Here is a 23,188-nt window from a genome sequence, read left to right as displayed (position 1 = left end):
GAAAGCCTCCTCAGGGTTCTTTGCACAGATGTGAAGGAGGATGAAAACCAAGAACTCTTTTACTCCTGCAGGATGAGGCCTGCGTTTAAATATTTCTTCTTTCTTCTTCTTTCTCTCTTTTGCACATGTGATACTTGTCCTGTTTTTGTTCTTTTATTTCCTGTGTGCATTAGATCGTGAGAGGAAGGAAGAAGACTGTCTTCCCAGGAAAGTGCCCCAAAACATCTGATTTGACTGTCATCGGCCTGTAGGTGTTATCATCACACATCTGTCCTAAATATAAGGGCTCATAGGGGCCAACTAGACCTTCTTGTGGGTTCAGCATTTACTTCACTGAGTGAGCAGATGCAGAAGGTCTGTTATCAGTTTCTTTTGACGAAAACAAAAAAATGGCTGACATTCCTTTTACTCTCAGTGGAAAATGCAATATTTTAACCTCTTAACATCCACTGCTTAAGCCAGTTGTTAGCGGCTCAGCATCACACAGTAATGACGAATGTTTTGGAGATTTTTTGGGACACCAGTGACACCACAAAGTAAAGATTCACCCCACTAAGGTTGGGCCTACAGGTCTGGAATGTTATACAGGTGTGCTTGACAAGATGTAGAGGGTATGTGGTGATTTGCATAGTTCTGGCATAAAGCACAACCGAGTTATTGTTATTCAAATATGACTCATTATAGACGAGGACCAAAAACACTTTTTTGAGCCTTATTTGAACTGATGTAGTTTTGGTTGTGTTGTAGCTACAAACAACTAAACAAGCACATCTCCAGAAACTGCAAGATGTTACCTTTCAAATGAAGCCTCATACATGCACTTCATAGTTATCTCTTATAAGCTTTTCTATGTAGGTATGCCAAATGGGCGAAATATTCCAAAATAAGGGAGGATGTTAAGAGGCTATGATAGTTTTGGCATTAAAATGCATTTTGTACGGAAGCCCTGAAAGGCAAAAAAAAAAGGTTTTGCCAGGATAATCTTTCTAAGTTCCATAAAAAAATAAATAATTTTTTTTCACTTGTCCTTAACTCTTAAACACAAGAGAGAAAAGAATTAAGATCAGACTTAGAAATTGGATCTCCAGAAATGTTTTTTTTGTCGCTTGCCTTTCAGGGCTTCCGTAGTTTTTTCTAGCGAGAAATGTGCATTTTATTTTACATAATCTTCGTTCAGTGAATGTATCTGATGTTTAGTTTGTCAGTTATTACAAAGATTCTTGCAGGTTTTCTATCGTTGCTATGGTGGTTGCTATGGTGGTTGCTATGGACGCTGCTATCACTGAAACCACATAGTTGCATGTTGTTTGAATTATTGTCTTTGCGTTGCGTAGTTATCAGTTACTTCATGTAACTGTTTGATGATGTTCTTTCGATAAAAAAACGTAGATTTTAAAGTGTCGCCCCAAAGATCCAAGTTATCTCCGAGTGTTTTCACTGAACCTGAATTATTTCAACGCAGTTTATTACATTCCTACGGTGGCCCTGAGGTGCACATCACAACGACAAATGACAAAACACAACAGCAAAAGCAGACAACACAACAACATTACAACAACGGTTGTGTTGTCTGCTTTTGCTGTCGTGTTTTGTCATTTGTCGCTGTGATGTGCACCTCAGGGCCACCGTACATTCCTGAGGGGGATAAACAACCATGTGGAGGCTATAATTCAAAAAAAAAAAAAAAAAAAAAGAGGACATTTAGACATTAGACGCTCTAACTCACCACTATTTTGGCGTCTCGGACGGTGTTTTCGGGCACGGTGACCCAGTACTCGGCCTGCTCCCAGTGCGGCGGCTGGTTGTGGACGTTGGTGATGATGACGGTCAGCTCCACGGAGCTGCTGCGGTTCCCTCCGTCCGACGCCACGATCTGCTGGTTGATCCTGGACGTCTGCGGGGAGGGGAAATGACTCCAGGTGAGTATTATCATGACTTTTTATAAAACTGCAGAAACAAAGAACAAAGTTTTCCATCATAATTTAATGAACCTTGTTATTATTTTATCATCTTGTATCTTCAAAATCAAATATTAATGACCGTGCAGATGTTTGACAGATGTGAGAGGCCGCCGAACGCTTGTAAAATAAATAAATATCAGAGCAGAGAGGAGAAGAAACTGGTTTGTTCATAGAAAGTGAATAAAGAAAAGAAGGATGAATCTGCCTTTTGCTAAAATATTGACAGAAGTGTCATTTAACACATCAATGGTGGATAAAAACAGAAGAAGAAGAAGAAGAACAGAGAGGAGATGACAGTCACAGAAGAAGAAAGTACAGTCAGCATAATTCACAACAGACGGTTAACTTCAGGACACACACACACACACACACACACACACACACACACACACACACACACACACACAACATGACAGTCATTAAATGTTTAAGACGACAGTCTGTTTGATGCAACTTTTATTCTTCTCACAGTGAAAACAACAGAAAACAAAACTCTGACCCTGTGACCTCATGACCCTGAGACAGTGCTGCCGTTTACTGCACATGTATCTGAATATAACAGGAAATCATCGGTATAAATACCAAACTAAAGCACATGTATACTGATTTAAGGCACATTTTCCTGTGTATCGTGAAAGAAAGTAAGCAGGTGTTTATTTCTGAGTTTGTTAAGTATTTTCAACCCTGTCTCCTAGAAATTATGTTCATATACAACCAAACTGTTTTCCCAATTACACTGACAAACATAATCTCTGCCTGGATGATGTTCACAGGTAACGTTTTTCAAATGAATGAAGCTACATTAATACGTCACTGTGATTCACATCCTGAGTCCTGTTTGTGTTCAGGTTCAGGCAACAAAAACATTTTGGTTCATGTCAGTGAAAGATCATCATGTGACTCAAATGTTAATAATCATGTTGAGCTTCATGTCACTGCTGGTTTTTACTGTATTTAACCAAAACCGTCATCTTTCTCTGAGTGTTGCCAGTCTGAACACAACCAGAGAAAGTTTAATATTAATAGTTTAAATTAAAAGTGTAATAGTGTCTTCTAATGAATAATGGAAAAAAACAACCTGGCACGTTGTCTGTGAAGTCATATGTTCAGTATAAACAGTTGTGCAAGTTGTCAATATGTTAATTAACAACATTTTCTCGTTATGTGGAAAGAAAACATAATTCAGCAGCATTACGTTTCTAGAAAAATGTTTTTGTGCCGTTTAGTTGTATAAGAATGTGATTTCCAGGAGACAGAGTTACGTTATTTAAGGATATGAATTCATTATTAATCATTGTAAACTTTATTGAACTGCATGTTCAGCTGACCTGCTGCATCACATTTCTTTAGTTTCTTCTCAGAAAACTTTGGATTTTATTTGTTAATTTTTGGGAGAATTCAGACCAATAAATGAAAAAGGTAATATTTCACTTTTTACAGGTTTTTTAAAATTTTTATTAGTCCCAAACTTAAGCTTTACAGCACTTACTGGTGTTGTTGTCTCCTGACTAGATCCCTGCTTGTGTTGTATCAGTCTCATATATATGTCACTTTGGATTAAATTATCTGCTAAATGAAAAAATGTAAATGTAAAATGTAAATTTTATACTGATTTCCTGGAAATTTTCAGAGTAGTTTGCAGGTATTTAATTTTTTAGGACATTTTACAGAGAGGATGGTGCAATTTAGTACAAATTATAAGAAAAAAAATGAAAAAAGTGTTAATTAGGTTCCAAAACGATTGAGGTAAATCGAAAAAAGATTTACATGGTAACGCTACGACTCACCAAACATTCATCTCACAGTCTGACGATCTGCCTCAAACTGTTATTAAAGGCGTTTCGCACAATGTGACGTTCAATAAACTTTCACCATTAAACAGTCTGAAGGAGCTTTTAGTAAATCAGCTGCTGAATACACACAGATTTTACTGCTGTCTTAGTAAATCTGTCCCTGATAGTCTGCAGCCATGTGTCCTCCTACCAGCTCTCAGGTCTACAGAGACTCGCTGTTTATTTATATTTTTATTTAGAAGTTTTTAGGTTGGAGTATAACTGACAGCAGCCAGTCTTCAGTCTTCTCTCTACAGCGCCGTGTCTTCATTTGATTACTTGTAAATACACAGATGAAGCAAAACAAGAGAGACTTTGGGAAAAAAACTGAACGATTTGACAGAAACTTTAGTACGAAACCATAAAACCCAAAGCGACAAATATACATATAATGTAACAAACAGAACACAAATACTGGAAAACACAAAAACTCCCCTACAGCCACACACACACACACACACACACACACACACACACACACACTTGTTCTCTCAATGGATGCATACCAAACATGTTAGCTGTTATTAAACAGCACAGCTCTCTGCCTCCATGTATATTTATGTACAAAGATTTTATCAAGGGAGCAACAGAGGAATTGATACAGTCATGAATATATTACACGTAGATGTGTGTTTGTGTGTATATTTCTATATCTGTGAGGACCATAACGGAGGTTTAGACCTTGAGAATATGAACAGTTTGGAAAGTGCGGATATGTTCAGAATGTGATGAAAAGAAAAACAGAGTATTTTGGAAAAAAATGTTTTGAAAATTAAAAAGATTTTTGTAAAATGAAGACATAAAAATAAAGACATATTTGGAAAGTCAAGACATTTTTCAAAATTGAGGACATTTCTTGAAAGTGGGAACATTTTTGAGTGCAGATAATTGACATTTTTAGAGACTGACAGACTATTTTGTAAAAGAAAAATTTGAGGACACGAGGATTTAAACTGTAAAAATACTGAATAAAACTGTTTCAGTGTTTCTCTGACGAGCACCGGACTTCCTGTGGAGGGGCTGTTAGCTGAGCTGCTGCTAACGTTTGCCCAGTTTATTACTCAGATGATTTTAGCAACCTAAACACTCTCCACAGTTGTTTTTGGCCCCGAAAATACTGCTAAAGGCATCATTCAGCATATTGGCCCACTTGCCCCCTTTGTCAAAACTAACACCAGGAATCTTGGCGTTATATTTGACCCTAAATTGAAATTTGAACACCATGTCAATAAAATGGTTCAATTCTGCTTTTTTCAACTTAGGAACATTGCAAAAATCAGACCATTACTGTCAGCCTCTGGCCTAGAGCATTTCATTCATGCCTTCGATTACTGTAACTCCCTTTTCACTTGCCTTAGCCGAACTGACCTGTCACGTCTTCAGCTTGTACAAAATGCAGCAGCGAGGTTATTAACCAGGACTGGCCGCAGATCCCACATCACTCCTGTTTTAGCCTCACTGCATCGGCTGCCAGTGAAGTTCAGGACTGATTTCAAGATTCTCTTCATCACTTATAAGGTCTTACACGGTTTAGCTCCTGTATATATATCCGAGCTACTAAGCCTGTATACTAGCATGCGGTCACTTAGGTCTTCCAACCAACCAACCCTAACCCCTTAACCCCCTAACCCTAACCCCCTAACCCTAACCGTAACCCTAACCCTCTAACCCCCTAACCCTAACCCTAACCCTCTAACCCCCTAACCCTAACCCTAACCCTAACCGCCACCCAGACTTTGGAACAATCTCCTCACTTCCATCAGATCAGCTGAATCTTTTGACTGTTTCAAAAAAACACCTAAAAAACCTACTTTTTTTAGAACGGCTTTTTCATAACATTTGATAAATTCAAGTGTGTGCTCTGGGTGATGACTGCATGCTTGCTGTGTTTGTATGTGTGAGATGTCTGTATGTGTTCTTGAATGTATCTTTCATGGTTTTTGTGTCCTATTTTCTTTGTGACCCAATGTCACTGTAAAGCACTTTGTAACCTGTGTTAAAAAGGTGCTATATAAATAAAATTTTACTTACTTACTTACTTATTTACTCTGATAACTTAAGATCTAGACGTCTGATAAATAAAATCCTTCATCCAGTTAAAAAATATAGTTAAAAACGACCAAATTGTATCATGAAAATGTGGCTTAAAACTAAATAAAAGTCAATTTATAAAAGGTTTCACAACGTCAATGTGTTATCTTGTATGTGTGTAAGTTACTCTTTGGTAGACGCAATGAAGTACACAACTCAACAACATATATCTAACATAGGTCTAGTTGTTTTTAGACATTTTAATAATAGTTACATATTATGACTAGTTGTTCCAGTCAACAAGAATCACAGCTGGATGACCTTTAGGATCCAGATGTGAACGAGTTACTTTCAGGACTAAACTGAGTCTTGTTTTGGGTTTGAGGAGGTTGTGCTGCTGTGTGTTTCTGACCTGTGAGATGGGGTGGTTGACATAAATCCAACCAGTACTGGGGTTGATGTGCAGGTAAGCCGGCTTCTGATTGGACAGCGAGTAGGCGATGGCGGCGTTGCTCCCCTGGTCGTCATCGTGTGCTGCCGCTCGCAGGAAACTAGTTCCCACTGGAGTGTCCTCTCGCAGGAAGTCTGGGAGGGAAGAAAGATTAACTATCAGACAGAGGATGAAATACTACTGGTACTACTGGTACTACTGGTACTCATACTGCAGTACAGCTGGATGATTATAATGATTCTCTCATAATTCCAGCAGCCTCTGAAGCTCCAGACATACTGTGTCCTGATTGGTTTGTGCAAGTTTACTGATAATTTGTGAGAATCAGCTGATGATAAGAACCTTAATTTATTACCTGATCTTGAGAACCAGAAGAACATCTCTGTATCATAATCTAGTTAAAAGACCCTCATTACTTTATTTATTACGTTTGTACTAATAAGCATCATATTTTTATGTGTTTGTTCAAATTACCACACAACAAATCTGGAGTCTAATTATAGATTTATGATTTTCATTTCAATCATAGAATAATTCTGCACATTGTCCAAAGAGTGTGAAGAGCAGTTTATCCAAGCTGGTGAATCTAACCAGTGGTACCACTACTACTGGAACTACCTCGACAGGTACTACTACTACTGGTACTACTGGAAATACCTCGACAGGTAGCTAGCACTGTTATTGCTACTTGTACTATAACTACTTCTACTACTACTGCTACAACTTCAACTGCTTGTACTGCCACTATATTGGCCCTATTAGCACTGGCAGTACCAGTACTGCGACTACTACTACTGTACTGCCGTTAAGTGTACTGCCACTACTGGTACTACAAGTCAACTCTAGTCAATTTTATTAATAAAACCCAAAATCACAAATCACAAATTTGCCACAAGAGACTTGACAATCTCTACATCTTCAAATCATAAAAGGAAAAACTACCCAAAAAACCTCTAAGAGAGAAAAACTGTTACTGCTGTTGGCATTCATGGTACTAGTACTACTGGTACAACTGGTAGTACTACGACTAATTTTATAGGTGCTTTTGAAAATTAAATGATCCGACACACACGTGCCCATAAGAATGACTGGAGTGGAAGAACTTTGTAGTATTTGTTACCTGCTGAGAATCAATAATTAAACATAAATAGATAAATAAAATAATAAACAGCAGCAGTATTTAACTCATCAGTGTAATGTTGTATTTGAATATATATCAGATATGTGTGATGATCCTCAGACTGAAGCCTGTTTTCTGACTTTCATTAGACTGAACACAGTATAACATCATGTTCTGTGATGGTAAGCAGATATTATAATAATGGGAACGCAGCGTTGTGTCGTGTCAGCAGCGTGTCACCTCATTTTGTCATTTCTGGGTCTCACTCTGCAAAGTCAACGGATGCATTTTTAAAAATTTGTGAATATGACCTCCAATCCTGCTGACGGTGATGCGTCAGCGCTGATCAGACAACAAAAACAAGGAGCAGAGAGCAGCTCTGCGGCTGCATCTCCGGCATTACGTCAGTGATAATAATGACGTCCTTCTGGCAGCTTCACTGGATACGTTTCAACTGAATAATCACGTCTGATCCTGCAGAGTCGAATGTGTGTCACCGAGAAACGACCAAACAAATCAGTTTGGAGACATGATTTTATTTCTTTATGTTTTAGGGTTAGGGGTTACCCAATGTTTAGGTAACCATAACCCTAAAATTAGAACACAATCTCTTTTTTTTCACCAAAAGTTCTGAGTCTGAGCTTTTGTGAACACGACCAAACAAGCACAAGAAGAGCAAATATTAAATGTTTATATCCTGTAATATAAGATCATTGTGTGTATTGTTGTTGTTGTTGTTTTGTTGCTGGGACAGCAGCATAAGAAATGTGTGTATTTAATTTTATTGTAAATGTATTTTGCTCTCATAACATTGTTTGTTTTGTTGTTGTTGTTGTTTTTTTTAGGGTAAATAAAGAAAATGTCAAATGTAACTATGAATGATTTCACTGTTCAATGTTTTAATTTTAACTTTTGGGACTAAAATGTAAAATTACAGTAAAAATTTAGTCAAAATCAAACCATCTGTGTTGTGAGATGAAGAAGGTTGATTATGTTGTTGTGCTGTTATCACATTGATTACTTGATCAGAAACTGTTAACTGTAAAGTTTTTTGACAGTTTTTTGCTTTTGTTACAGTAAATTAAATATTTTTGGGGTTTTTTGCTTAAATAAAACAACTGATGATGTCATCGTGAGCTCTGGAAATCTTTTCTTTGGCATTTTTCAGTGTTTCCTGATTTTTTTTATAGACCAAAGATTAATCAATAAAATAATCTGTAGATTAATTAAAGTAAATAATTATTAGTAACTGTCCAAAACTTTGAAATATTACATCAAATTTTCACATTTAAGACGTTTGAACAAAAGAAAATTTGGCATTTTTGCTTGAAAATGATTGAAACGATTAGTTGCCAATTAACTTTCTATCAATCCATTAATTGATTAATCGACTAATCTTTGCAGCTCTGCTTCAACAAACCTGTCGACCAGGAATAATTCTTCCTCTTGTATTTGAGGCAGATTAGACACTCGGATCATGTGACTGACAGACTGTCACATGCTTTACATTCAGTGGTATTTAAAGGGCAAGTTCACAATTTATCAAACCTGTCTGAAAACAAATGAAACCTGTTTTTCTTGCTGTAAATATTCCTCCTCTTCATACCGACCACTACAATACAATACAAGCAAAGATGTATTTAAATATTTATCTGAAGATAATATGAGGTTTCATTTAAGTGTGTATCTGCCACATTTACAGACTTTTTAACATCAAATTCCCTCTTTGTGTTTCCCTGTTGAGCTCCAGATAACTTCCATTGTAAGTGCATTATGAAGAGATGATTACAGCAAGAAAAACATGTTTCATAATTTCATCATAGGGAGCCTCCGAAGTCCCAAAAGATCATATTTTTTTAAGATATGAATCTTGTTCGCCCCAGTTAATATGATAAAATATCTTTCAAGACTTCTGGGGCTCCGTACTGCTGAAAACATACAAATTATTATGCAAGATCTTATAAAGTTATTCACAATTTGGCAGCAGCAGAATTTATTCAGGAACTTATTGAGTTGGATCGATCGAGATTTTTCAGATTTTCCTTACGTGTGTTGATCAAAAACCATCCGGAATATTAATTCTACGTTGATGAATAGCAAAAGGAAAAGAAGGCTAAGCAGCAGTGTTTTGCAGCTCGCTACTTGTGTTTGTGCAGGAAACTCCCCGACGCAGCCTGTAAATGAATGCATGTCCCAGAAACATTTCAATCTGCCTGTTGAATAGTTAATGAGCCACTCTGTGTGTTTCCCTAATCTGACGAGGAGATCTTCTGACAGGACGCTTATCAAAACACATATTTGCACACGTAGTAAACAAACACCGACCCGCGGGGGGGAAACGGCGGCAAATATTTCATCAGCCTTAAGAGCTTTCCAGGATTACAAGGCTGCGGATTGATAGACGCTTTCACCTGTTTTCTCCTCCTTCACGAGGGTTCGGTGACGTACAGTAAGAGGACAGCGTGGGCGCGCAGATGTTAGCGTGGGCGACTCCGGAGGGAAAGAAACCTTTTAACCCAGAGTGTGTCGCAGCCTTGTTTCACACTGTGAGATACACAACATGAAAAAAATCCAGCTGATGAGAAGCTGAGCGTCGGTAGAAAACATCCCCGAGTGAGACGGATCGGTTCTCAACACTGACGGAAACAAGTACAAGTATTAGCAATAGCTGTAGTAGTAGCAGGAGACATAGCAATACTACAGATAGTAGTAGTAGTAGTAGTAGTAGTAGTAGGAGCAGTGGTGGCAACAGTAGCAGAAACAGTAATTGTAGCAGTAGCAGTATTAATAGTAGTAGAAAATGAAGTAGCAGGAGTAGTATCAGTAGCCGCAATAATAGCAGTAGTGGTAAAGGTATCAGTAGTATCAGTGGAAGTAATTGTAGTCGTAATAGCAGCAAGTGTAAAACTAGTAGTAGTAGTATTTATAGAAGTACCGGCAGTAGTAGTAAGTAGTAATATTGCAGTAATAGTGGCTTCAGGAGACACTCACACTGGTACTACTATTAACATTAGCAGTAACAGAAATACCAGCAGTAGTAACTGTAGCAGTATCAGGTACTCACACTGGTAGTTGTAGTAATATTGCAGTATTTGCAGCACTATTCGCAGTAGCAGGTACTCACACTGGTAGTAATACTGCAGTATTTGTAGTACTATTCGCAGTAGCAGGTACTCACACTGGTAGTTGTAGTAATACTGCAGTATTTGTAGTACTATTTGCAGTATCAGGTACTCACACTGGTAGTTGTAGTAATACTGCAGTATTTGTAGTACTATTCGCAGTATCAGGTACTCACACTGGTAGTTGTAGTAATACTGCAGTATTTGTAGTACTATTCGCAGTATCAGGTACTCACACTGGTAGCGGCTGTTTTCAAACTTGGGGTCGTTGTCGTTCTGGTCGGCGATCAGGACGGTGATCTGACAGATGCCGATCAGCGGCTCTTCGGCCTGATCGGTGGCCGTCACCGACAGCGTGAACTCTCTCTGACGCTCCCGGTCGAAACTCACCGCCGTGGTGATCACACCTGAGGGACACGAGGATCATGTTACCATGGATACGGTCACACCTGACATTTCTCTACCTGACTGAAACAGATGTTTACTGTAAAACTGATTAAGAAAATGTTCCAGATGTTTACTGTAAAACGAGACTGATTAAGAAAATGTTCCAGATGATTTTTAATCCTCTTTCAAGTGCTGCAAGTTACAGGTGAGGAAACAGTAATTAATGAAGCCAATTAAGGCTGCAACTAATGATTATTTTCATTATTGTTTATTTTTTTGATATTTATCCATAGAATATCAGACAGTAGTGATACATTTTCCCAGACTCCAAGGTAAATGTGTTCTTCAAATGTCTTGTTTTGGTTGAACAACAGTCTGAAACCCAAAGATATTCAGTTTACGATGATATAAAACAAAGAAAAGCTCATCACTGTAATTAGTAATTAACTACAAATAAGAAGAAGGTTCATATGTAAAATCAGTCACATGTGAGGCGGGAAGTTCGGGTTTGATATGAGTTACATAATTTCCATTTTCCCTGAAACATTTAGCCTAATAAATTATTTCCAGCGTTCAAGAGACACTCTGATCATATTCTGGGTTGTTTAATAATGAATTCACAATCAGAATATCAATAAATACAGACGCAAATAATGAATAAATGATATAAACGCATTCTGCCAGTAGAGATGATTCCACAGTATAAATACAGACTGAAGGTTTTTATTCATGTGCAGGTGTTTGTTGAACAGGTAACAGGATGTCAGTGATAACTGTGAACCTTTATTAGTATTAACACAAACCCAAAGTCTCTACAGCTGTTAAAGCCGCCGCCATCAGAGACGGACGTCGCTTAACGTGACGCTTCAGAGGAAAAGACGTCTCATTTCTCTAAGATTTTTTATTTCCTCGTTTCCTCCATGGATGTATTATAAGAGCTGGATATCGGACTAAAAATGGCGCCCATTCAGTCCTCCAGGCACATACGACAAACAAAGTTTCTAGCTTCTGGGTTTGCTTCCGCGCTGGCCCCGCCCACCAGTTCCCGCTCGGCCTATAGACTTTACATTGTGATGACATCACGGCTTTTTAAATCGCTTTTCTCGGCTTGAAGAAAGTTTTACAAACATAAAACCTCCATGGATCAAAAGTTCATAATAGAATAATTGTTTGCAATCTGAGGCGTCAACAGTTTTACAGGCGTCTCTTTTACAATGGTGGTCTACGGGGGGAAAATGCTTTTGGGGCTGCAGAGGGATTTTTCGCTGCAATACCGCGAGTGACCACTGGGAAACACTGGCTGCAAGGCTGAGTGGCGGCACCCTATCCAGCTCTTATTATACATCCATGGTTTCCTCTCTCCTGCGTCCTCGGTGGGAGAAACTAAGACTACATCAGGTCTCCCCTGTAAACCAGATAATGTATCTCAGGAGACTTCCTGGTTATATAAAATAAAAATCTGAGAATATTTTGGAAACAGTTTTGGAAAATGACTTAAACGATTAGTGGATCATCGAGATAATTTTAATGTATTTTTAAGTCAGCTTTTCATATTTTGAGCGTCACAGAGGAACCTACCAGTGTCAGGATCAATGTCAAACCCAGACGACACTCCGTCTCTGTGCATGATGCCGTATTTGACGTCTCCGTTGACGCCCATGTCGTCGTCATGGGCCTGAACGCGCAGCACGAACGTCCCTGGCGGCTGGTTCTCCAACACGGCGGCGTTCAGACTGTAGTTCTGACACTGAGAGAGAGAATCAGAATAAGGAGTTTGGACCAGAGCGAGTATAAAATAAACTATTTGGAACCTTTTTGTTGGTGGGAATAAAAGACAAACTGGACGGCTTCAGTCACCTCCTGGAAGACGGGTTTGTTGTTGTTGATGTCGTTGATTCCTACGATGACCTGGGCGGAGCTGCTGAGCGGGTACGGACCGCCGGACGCATTGTCGTCTGTGGCGGTGATGTTGAGGACGTACTTCGGTCCCCTCAGTCTGGGAGGCGGACTCCGCCGGAGCTTGATGATGCCTAAACACATATATACAAATATACAATCAATGTCCACTTTATCAGGTTCACCTGCACAATCTGATACAACAGCTTTACTTTAAAAACTTATACAGTTCAGGTTTTGTTCTGTTGATTCTACTTTATGTTTATTATTGAGGTCGTAGTGGGAGGTGGTTTTATACTGGAGTAAAAAAAGATATAAAAGCTGTTTCTAAAACCCTTTTTCAGACATAAAATATGTAACATCATCTCTTCTGTTAAAGTGATGAGCTTTTGTCTTTTATGTAAAGGTTCTCATGCAACCCACTGATATATTTTTCTATCTTAGTTTTTTGTAATCCTCAAGGTGTCTAGTAAACAAACTTTCATGTTCCCAACTCGAAATATTGTCCCATGGGTCTGTTTGGCGGCCATCTTGGATTTCTGGCAGAAATTTAAAATTGACATAACTTTTGAACAAGACATCAAGACTTTTTTCTTATTTTTCGAGTTTTAATATACCAAACTTGATAAAATCACTACAATAACCATCTCAATCAATTATTAATTATTATTAATTGCCAAAATTAAATAGAAGACTGGGGTCATTTGTCCATGTATGATGTCTTGTTCAAAAGTCAATTTTCAATTTCTGCCAGAAATCCAAGATGGCCACCAAATGGACCGATGGGACAATATTTCGAGTTGGGAACATGAGTTGGGAACACTCCCCCCCCATCCTACTAGACTATCATTCAGACCAGTTTGTGACTCAGAGGTGAGCATCAGTTCCTCTAAAAGAAAAGATAAACTGTACTTAATGTCCTCTTGGGGAAATCTTTCTTGGGCTCAGCGTCACTGCATCACAAAACATTTGTCTCCAAAATAAACTTTACATAAACTCAGCGAGCTCTTTATTAATAACACCTGTGCATCTAATGCAACATCTCTTTCTTTTACAAAGTGTGTCAGAAAGGTGATAATCTTATAATTTCTAATATTTTGTCCACCCCGTTAACATACATGAGGAACACTTTTCAATATAATCTACTCCAGTTCACCACCAGCAGCTCCCAGTATGACCCCAGTAATAAACATCAAGTAGAATTAACATATATAAGCTTCATAAATGTAGAGTTTATGGCAGCATGTTGTATTGGATGCATTAGATTGCTAATAAAGTGCATAAAGTACAATCATTCATACATAAAAAAACAACCAAAAAACAAACCAGTGAGACCAGTGAAATCAATAAAACCACTACAGCTTATAATCAACTATGCTGTGTTTGAAAAACCCAGAAGGTCGTTTCAAAACACTTAATATTTTTCTGAAGGTATTTCCAGAATCCCTGAAGATGTTTCTAACCTTGGATGAGAAAATATTTGATCTGCTGGATGCATAAAAATTTCCCCCCCGCTGCACCTCAGCTTCCTAATCAAAACAAAGATGGCAGCCGAGCAGCTACCTGGACGGTCTGTAAGGATCCTGAAATACATCCAGAATAAAGATAAGTGCTGATGGAGCGACAGCAGGGAGTTAAAATGTTGTGATCGGGAGGAAGAAGGATGTTTTCTGTTCTCTCTGATATTAAAACATATGTTGCTGTTGAAGCTTTAATAAATGAACGAATCCGCTGATACGTTTTCACATCAGTTTCATCATTTAATGTTATCAGAGAGCGAAACTCTGCAGCCTGCTTTATAAAGTCCCACATGTACACGTGTTGAAGTTTCATTGCTGTTAGCTCACATGCTGTATGTAAAGCATATTCATTTATTCATCCACGCGGTTACACGGACAGAAATGTAAAATATAAGGAGGAAAACGTGTTTTTAACATCTGCTGCTCAAGTTTTTATAGACGGTTCTGATCACAGCGGTTCATAGTTTATTAAAGATTGAGATATTAAACAATTATTACACTGATCCTAAAAGGCAGAAGGAGACACATTCATCTCTCTGCATGTTTGACTTTTATGTTCATCAGCTCAGACTTGTGTTAAAAGTGTTACAGACATTATTTCTGTCTTTTCATGTCTTTTTTTTCTCCATGTTTTGTGAAGCGCATACAGTATTAATAATAGTAATAAGTTTATTTAGTATAGCACCTTTCTCAGAAATGAAATTCACAAAGTGCTTCACAGGAGCAAGAGTTGCAAATAAGACCATAAAAACATACAAAGAGTAAAAACATGTAGCAACACATGAACAAATTACACATCACACACACCAATCAGACGACTCAAGAAGACACAAAAGCCAATTTAAAAAGATGAGTCTTCAATAGTTTGTTAAAAGCTTCTACAGACACTGGTGACTGTATATAAACAGGAAGAGAGTCCCATAGCGTTGGAGCCACAAATGCAAAAAGCACGATCACCTTTAGTTTTCAGCGGCGAGCGAGGGACGGCCAGCAGGTCCTGGTTGGACGACCTGAGTGACCTACTGGCGACGTGGGGACGGATAAGATCCATGCAGGGCTCTATATGGACGGCCAAAGCGTAAAACCTCCTATCTGAAGAAAGTTCTGACTGGCGGATGATGATGAGAACAAGGAAGGTTTTGCTCATATTCAGTCTGTCTGCGAGATAATCAAGATAATCAAGATGATCAAGATGATCAAGATAATCCCGCCCTGGATGTGTAGAGAGGCTGCAGCATGAATCACTGAACATTCATCTCCAGTAGACGAGGAAGCAAATACACTGAATTTAAGGAACCCTAGTAAACTACAATGTAGTGACTATTACATTTACTGCATCCTTTTACCTGAAAACAAACTTAGTTTTATTTTTAATTTAATTTTAATTATTAACTTAATTTAGAGCATCGTTTTGTAGAACCTCTTCCAATTTGCACCAAGTGCAAAAGCTCCTGTCTGCACATTGCGATGCATTAATATCTATAACACATAATATAATAATATAGTCCAAAAACAGCATATTACGTATTAGATGTCCTTAACAAATAGCATTCTGCAAGAAAACAATTTTTTTTTAGTTTTCTCAAAAAAGTGCATTTTTCAGATGGGAGGTTTTGCTCTTCGGCCGTCGAGATGTAAAAGAACCTTAAAATGAATAAAACAGATGAACCGTCAGTGCAAAGAACGTAAAACAGGAGAGATGTGAGTCGTCCTGCTGGTTTACAGTCTTGCAGCTGCAGTTTGGACCGTTTGTAACCGGTTAACAGATGTTTTGCTGAGACAAATGGTCCAAACGGGATGATATGAACGCATGGATGATCATTTCTAGTTCCAGTTGTGAGACGATGGACTTGAGTTATTTCGTAGCTGGAAAAAACATGTACGGGTCAATGATTTAAATGTATAACCTGGTCAAATATGACACCAAGATTTCTAGAGTTAGGTAGCTAAGACTAATACTCTCAGCTACCTTGGGAGCTATACTATCAATTAAGCGATATAGATGAAGTTTTCTTATTATTATTCTTATGAGACGAGTTAAATAACCATCAGATTATGTTTATAAGTGTGTTGGACAAACTGTTTCCAGCTTCAGTGAGTATAAATACCGACCGACACGCTGAGCTCAAACACTCTGTGATGCTCTGTAGGTCTTTTTTTCCCCCCCCGCGTTAAATATCAGCCTGCATTATTCCAACTCAGGCCCTAAAACAAATGTCATATTATTTTTTTTCTGCGCTAACAATCACTTCCCTCCATTAACATAACAGAGCAGCGGAGCAAACAAACAAACAAATAAGCAGCTTTGGTAGCAACATGAATAGAGACACGGAGGCTGGGAGGGAGCGAACACATCTACATGAAAATACTTCACAACGCTTTGAAGTGACAAAGCAGAACAGCCGAGCAAGCCAAAGGCCATCTGCTGCCTGCGTGTGTGTGTGTGTGTGTGTGTGTGTGTGACACAGAAAGAGTCTTAATATATCATTTATGTGCAAATGTTCATGTTTATATCTGTTTGTGCGTGTGTGTGTATGTGTGTGTGTGTGTGTGGCAGAGCAGTGAAGCAGTGCATGCTGGGTGATAAGGTGACACACAGAGGCTTAGAAAGACAAGCACACACACACACCAACACACACACACCAACACACACACATATGCAAAGATAAACATGCAAAACATGACTGCACATCACACTGCTGAACATTAAGTTTATCTTCAAAAAGTCTGTCTCTGTCTCTCTAACACACACACACACACGCACACACACACACACACACACACACGCACACACACACACACACACACACATTTAAATGATTCAACCGTGTCAACCAGAAACACTGAACAGTTTGTGTGTGTGAGCTGTAGTGATTATAATTTTGTATGTATTCATGTTTTTTTTTTATTTATGTGTGTATTTTTGAGCATGTGTGTGTGTGTGTGTGTGTGTGTGTGTTTCAGCGGGTTCACCGGCCTTGTTAATGCTACCAAGCTTTATCCCCAAATACTTGTTACCACAGCAACAACTGATTTACTGCGTGTGTGTGTGTGTAAAAGTTGTCGTACGCATGTTTTTATGCTAATGCAGCTAACAAACAACATGCTATCACCGTCCGCTGGAGCCGAACATCGACTCACTTTATAAACTGAAGGATTCAGTTACACATGAAGTTAACTTGTTAACTAAGGTTCAGGAGCAGAACCACTAATCATCTGACAAGCCCACTGATACCAGGTCAACACATCCTACCCAGTCTGTCTCATCCTCCCTTTCCCTTCATCCCCTCATCCCTTCATCCCTCTCACACGTGTCTCTAGTTGCTGTCTGGGGGGTCATTGATCAGTTTGGGTGGAAATATGTCTGAGATGGAACCCAGTACATCCTCCCAGTACATCCTCCCAGTACATCCTCCCAGTACATCCTCCCAGTCCGTCCTGACAGACTTCAGCCACTCATCAACATTCAACACCTGCTGAACTCCATTAAATCTTTAACCTGCATATTGTTGGTTCATGCTGGTGAAAAAACATTTGAAACCTCTGTAAACATGACCACATACACGCTTAATGATGCATCTGTTTTTGAGGCAGACGTGATGGATATCGGCCGATCCGCCCACTCAGAGCGAGATATGACCTCATGATGTTTCCTCAACCTCCGCCATCTTTACATCTTTACATCTTTAGCTCCACTACAGGTCAAACTCTCAGAATCAGGATGTTGTCTGACAAAACATCTTAAAGGACGAGGCTGGTGATTTCCTATATTTCTCTTCCTGTCAACTAATCTCATGTTTGGATCCAAACCAACAACGAACTGATCTACTAACAAGTATCATGTGTGTGTATCTAAAGCCTGATATATCTGATTGAAGAGTTTGTTTAGAAAAGGCTCCAAAGACTCCGGAGAGTAGTTCTGTGTATCTGAACCTCTTGACTTTGAGTTCTTTGTAATATATATATATGAGTTTGCTGCCCCTCCCTCACCCTTCTGGTTGTCCAGCAGGAAGTTGCTGTCCTCGTTGCCGCCGGTGATGGCGTAGGAGACGGCGTCTCCGTCCGGGTCGTTGGCGTGGACGATGGCGACCAGAGTTTCCGGCCCGGCGTCCTCACTGAGGAAAGTTTTATACCTGACGAAGAGAAATATTACATCATCACTGTGCATGAAGGAAACGTATAGACGTAAAGAAAGAAGAAAAGGAGAAAAAGTTTGGAAAGATATAAAGATAAAAACACATTTAACAAAGGCTGTGATGAAGTGCAATAACTGAAAGTAAAGAAGGTGAGAAGGAGACAGACAGAGGAGCGAGAGGAGAGGTGAAGACAGAGTGAAAACAGATGGAGGGAAATGGCGGCATTAAAAATAGAGTCTGAATTAAAATAAACTTAGTTAGCAGACAGACTCTGTGGGCGAGAGACAGCGACAGGAATGAGACACCGAGAGAGAGAGAGAGAGAGAGAGAGAGAGAGAGAGAGAGAGAGAGAGAGAGAGAGAGTTCTGATGTTCATTATTACAGGAAGTCAAATTAAAAAAGTTAAAACCAAAAGAAGGAAACTGAAAACTCGTCCTACACGCTCTGGGAGAAGACGGGCGACTCGTCGTTGCTGTTGGCGACTCGGATGCGGACGGAGGCGGTGCCAGTGCGAGGGGGCGTCCCCGCGTCCACGGCGACCACCACGAACTCGTAAACATGATTGGGCCGCTCGTAGTCCAGGCGGCGGGCGGGGCTGACCACGCCCCCCGACGTGATGTCGAAGTCGCCGCTGTGAACGAAGTAGGAGAGCTCCGAGTTCACGCCGGAGTCACAGTCCCGGGCCAGAACTGAGGAAGGAGGAGGAAGAGGAGGCGTGGAAGGAGGGAAAGGGAGGGGGGGGGGAGGAGGAGAGGAAGAAGAGAGGATGATGGGAGAGAGAATGAGGAAAAGAGGAGGAGAAGAAGAAAAGGTGTGGAGAGGGAGGAAAAGAGTAGATGAAGAAGTTGGAGGAGGAGAAAAGATGAAGAATGAGGAGAAGGAGAGGATGATAGAAGAGGAGGATGAAAGTAAAGAGATGGAAAAGGGGAGGAGGAGGAAAGGAAGAGAGGAGAACGAAAGGGGGGAGGAAGATGACAAAGTAAAGGATTAAAAGAGGAAGAAGAGAAGAGGAAGAAGGTAGAAATAAAAGCAAGGGTGATGGGAGAGAGAATGAGGAAAAGAATAGGAGGAAGAGACGAAGAGGAAAAGGAGATTAAGATAGATCAGGTGGAGGAGGAAGAGAGGGATGAAATAATATAGAAGAGGAGGAAAAGAGGGAAAGAAGAGGAAGAACGTGGAGGGGAGAAGTGGGTGGGCGAGATGGAGGAGGAAGAGGAGAGGAGAAGAGATGGAGAAGAGAGAGAAAGAGAGTGATGAGATGGAGGACGAAGAAGAGAGGAAGACAAAAATAAGAGGAAGTAGAGAGGAAGAGAGGAGAAGAAGAGGTGAGTGAGGAGGAGAGAGGAGAAGGGGAAGAGAGAGATGAGGAGGAAGATGGAGAGAAGAAGAGGAGTAAAAGTAAGATGAAGATAAAACAGAGGGACATGTAGGAACAGAAAATATAGAAGAGGTGGAGGAGAGATTGTATAAATACATCAGTGTACACTGTTGAATGCATGTGTGTGTGTGTGTGTGTGTGTGTGTGTGTGTGTGTGTGTGTGTGTGTGTGCGTGTGTGTGTGTGTGTGTGTGTGTGCGTGTGCGTGTGTGTGTGTGTGTGTGTGTGTGTTGCTGGCTGTCTGCCTAATAAGAGCAAAGCCTTGCTGAAGTCGGACTGTTTGATCTCAACCAGCCACCAGCAGCTATGACAGATGGCTCCGACACACACACACACACACACACACACACACACACACACACTGTATAATATATCCACATGTGTGATGTGCTGGTGTTGTGTTCACTGACGGAGGGCAAATAGTTTACTAGAAGCTGCTTGACAGATCAGCCTCTGTGTGTGTGTGTGTGTGTGTGTGTGTGTGTGTGTGTGTGTGTGTGTGTGTTACCTTGCAGCAGGGAGGTTCCAGGTGCGATGCTCTCAGGTATGTTGTCTCTGGTGTAGATGGAGTGGAGGAACTCAGGTGTGCAGTCGTTCTCATCTGTTATATGAACAACGACCTGCAGGAGGAGTTTAAATATATAATATTTAATTATGTTAATAATCTGTTACAAGTTAACAAAACTATGTTGTTATTATGTTTTCTGACTTAAAGAGGACGTTTCCAGCTCTATATTTATATTCTGGGGCTCTACTGGAATATCTTTACATGATTTCCAGTTAAAAACTCCTTATTTATCTTCTACTGGTCCTTTATGCAGCCCCTCAGTTCAGCCTCTGACTGAAACAGGCTGTTTTAGCTCCTGTCTCTTTAAGCCCCGCCCTCCTGATGAGCCCACTCTGCTCTGATTGGTCAGCTTTCAGGAAGCTTCCTCCGGCTCCGGAGGCTACGTAAACAAACTATAGTAGCAGGATTTCACTTCTTTATTTCTCCTTTACTAACATTGCAAACGAAGCATCGGAGCAGCTGAAACCTGAGCTTTGTCTTGCAGGGAGAACTTTTACATACATGTTGACGTCAAGTTATAGAACTTTGACCCTGTTTAACATCCGACATCATAACTCAGGATATAAATAACATGACATCACAAAAAGTATAGAATATGAAGAAGAATATGAGCCCTTTAAGCTTTGCTTTCATATACTGGACAGTTTTAACTCTGCAGGTCTGAATAAACAGTCTAAATAAAACAATTCATAGACGTGTGCGACCCAAACAGGCTGAGTGTAAAGTTTTTGTAACTTTTCTATCACTCCATAAAGCATTTTGAATTTCTTTTGTATGATATTGTGCTTTATAAATATGTAAATGTGCTTTATGTAAATGTAACTTTATAAGTCTCTGAAATCCAAACAATGGAACAAAAAAAGTAGGTTTTTAGTCGATTTTCTCTGCAGAACTTCATCAGAATCAGCAGGTTTGTGGGCGTGTTAGTGTTTTTTAAAAAGTAACTCATGCAAACATTATGAAGACAAATGTCTGCTGCTCCAGGAGAGAAACCCATCTCCTTCTCGTCTCTTTCTCTCCCTTTAGACCTCTGTGGCACCCAAATCCTGAAGCCTCCTCCACCGCCGCCGCCACCGCCGCCACCTCCCCCCCCCCGTTCCCGTCCAGTTCACCCACTATCCCGAACCGCTGGAGCTCAAACCTGAACGTTATTTTCCATTCCCATAAAGACCCGAGCACCTGAGCGCTGAACCTTCGACTCACCAGCTGTTCGGTAATAACAGGCAGGCAGCAGGTTTAGATGCTCGGCTGCTTCTGCAAACTATTTAGAGGTTTCAACTGGAAACAGCACTTTAACTTCAGACCCCACAGGTGAATATTTATGTCCAGCATCATCCTACAGTCTCACTTTTAAAGGTAGAAACAAGTTCTCTTTACTAATAAGATAAAAAAATCCAATATTTTAGCTTTTTTTCTCTGTTGCTTTGTTGTTCATATGAAACAAAGGCAGCATGAGGATCTATTTACAGGTTTGAGTCCATTTTCAGCTCAAACTTCAGGTTTTCTTTTGCTGAAATCTGAAAGTGTGAAGCTGCAAAATCGACACAAACACACAGGTTGCTCATTAACTGCATGAGTTCACCATTAACACCATTAACACCATTAACACTGGTCCTGTGTGTCTTAAACTTATGTGCAGGGGACCAGTTTAATACTTTAATAAGTTATCTATCTGTTGACTAGCATGAACCAACAATATGCAGGTTAAAGATTTAATGGAGTTCAGCAGGTGTTGAATGTTGATGAAAGTGAGTGAAGGTGGAAGGAAGATGTCGTCTGTCAGGACGGACTGGGAGGATGTACTGGGAGGATGGACTGGGAGGATGTACTGGGATCCATCTCAGACATGTTTCCACCCAAACTGATCAATGACCCCCCAGACAACAACTAGAGAGACATGTGAGAGGATGAAGGGATGAGGGGAGGGAGGGATGAAGGGATGAGGGGAGGGATGAAGGGATGAGGGGAGGGAGGGATGAGAGGATGAAGGGATGAGGGGAGGGATGAGGGGATGAGGGGAGGGAGGGATGAAGGAATGAATAGATGAGGGGATGAGGAGAGGGATGAAGGGATGAAGGGATGAGGGGAGGGATGGATGAAGGGATGAATAGATGAGGGGATGAGGAGAGGGATGAAGGGATGAAGGGATGAGGGGAGGGATGGATGAAGGGATTAGTAGATGAAGGGATGAGGGGAGGGAGGGATGAAGGGATGAGGGGAGGGATGAAGGGATGAAAGGATGAGGGGAGGGAGGGATGAAGGGATGAGGGTAGGATGGGTTGACCTGGTATCAGTGGGCTTGTCAGATGATTAGAGGTTCTGCTCCCGAACCTCAGTTAACAAGTTACTACATTTAATGTGACAGAAGGTTGTGAGTCTACAGTTATATATATATATATATATATATATGTATATATGTATATAACTGTAGACCAGTACTAGTACTGTAGATACTTTTAGTCAACGGTTTCAAAATGTGTCTAAAAGCTGAAGGCAACAGAAACTGCCGACGCTACATTAAGGTGAAACGTGCAGAGGAGGCTTTCTACACACCTGGTTAACACACACACGAGCACACACACACACATGTGCACACACACACACACACACACACACACACACACACACACACGCAGGGCCTTTAGAGTGAATTAGCAAGCCGAGCTTATAGAGCAGCAGAGGCCTTTAGGGGACGCTGGTAGTTTAGCAGCTATTTTATGTCTGTTCCAACCATCTGGACACAGAGAGCAGGTGAAAATGGATTTCTGTAGGTGTGTGTGTGTGTGT

At 40.2% G+C, this 23,188-nt stretch overlaps 1 protein-coding gene across 1 annotated transcript in view; it reads right to left on the bottom strand.

Annotated features, from left to right (window-relative positions):
* si:dkey-22o22.2 (neural-cadherin) overlaps positions 1 to 23,188 on the bottom strand; it is a 156,992-nt gene that overhangs the window by 57,262 nt on the left and 76,542 nt on the right. The window contains exons 5-12 of the mRNA XM_067600397.1: positions 20,342 to 20,453; positions 18,896 to 19,145; positions 18,311 to 18,453; positions 12,762 to 12,934; positions 12,483 to 12,651; positions 10,754 to 10,924; positions 6,237 to 6,409; positions 1,727 to 1,894 (exon numbers count right to left, since the gene is read on the bottom strand). Coding sequence (XP_067456498.1) covers positions 1,727 to 1,894; positions 6,237 to 6,409; positions 10,754 to 10,924; positions 12,483 to 12,651; positions 12,762 to 12,934; positions 18,311 to 18,453; positions 18,896 to 19,145; positions 20,342 to 20,453 — 1,359 coding nt within the window. The remainder of the gene's footprint in view (positions 1 to 1,726; positions 1,895 to 6,236; positions 6,410 to 10,753; positions 10,925 to 12,482; positions 12,652 to 12,761; positions 12,935 to 18,310; positions 18,454 to 18,895; positions 19,146 to 20,341; positions 20,454 to 23,188) is intronic.

Source organism: Thunnus thynnus, chromosome 10 (genome assembly GCF_963924715.1).
Source record: "Thunnus thynnus chromosome 10, fThuThy2.1, whole genome shotgun sequence".
Classification (NCBI taxonomy): Eukaryota; Metazoa; Chordata; class Actinopteri; order Scombriformes; family Scombridae; genus Thunnus; species Thunnus thynnus.
The sequence above is the reverse complement of the archived record's forward strand: the minus strand, read 5'-3'. Positions and strand labels throughout refer to the sequence as shown.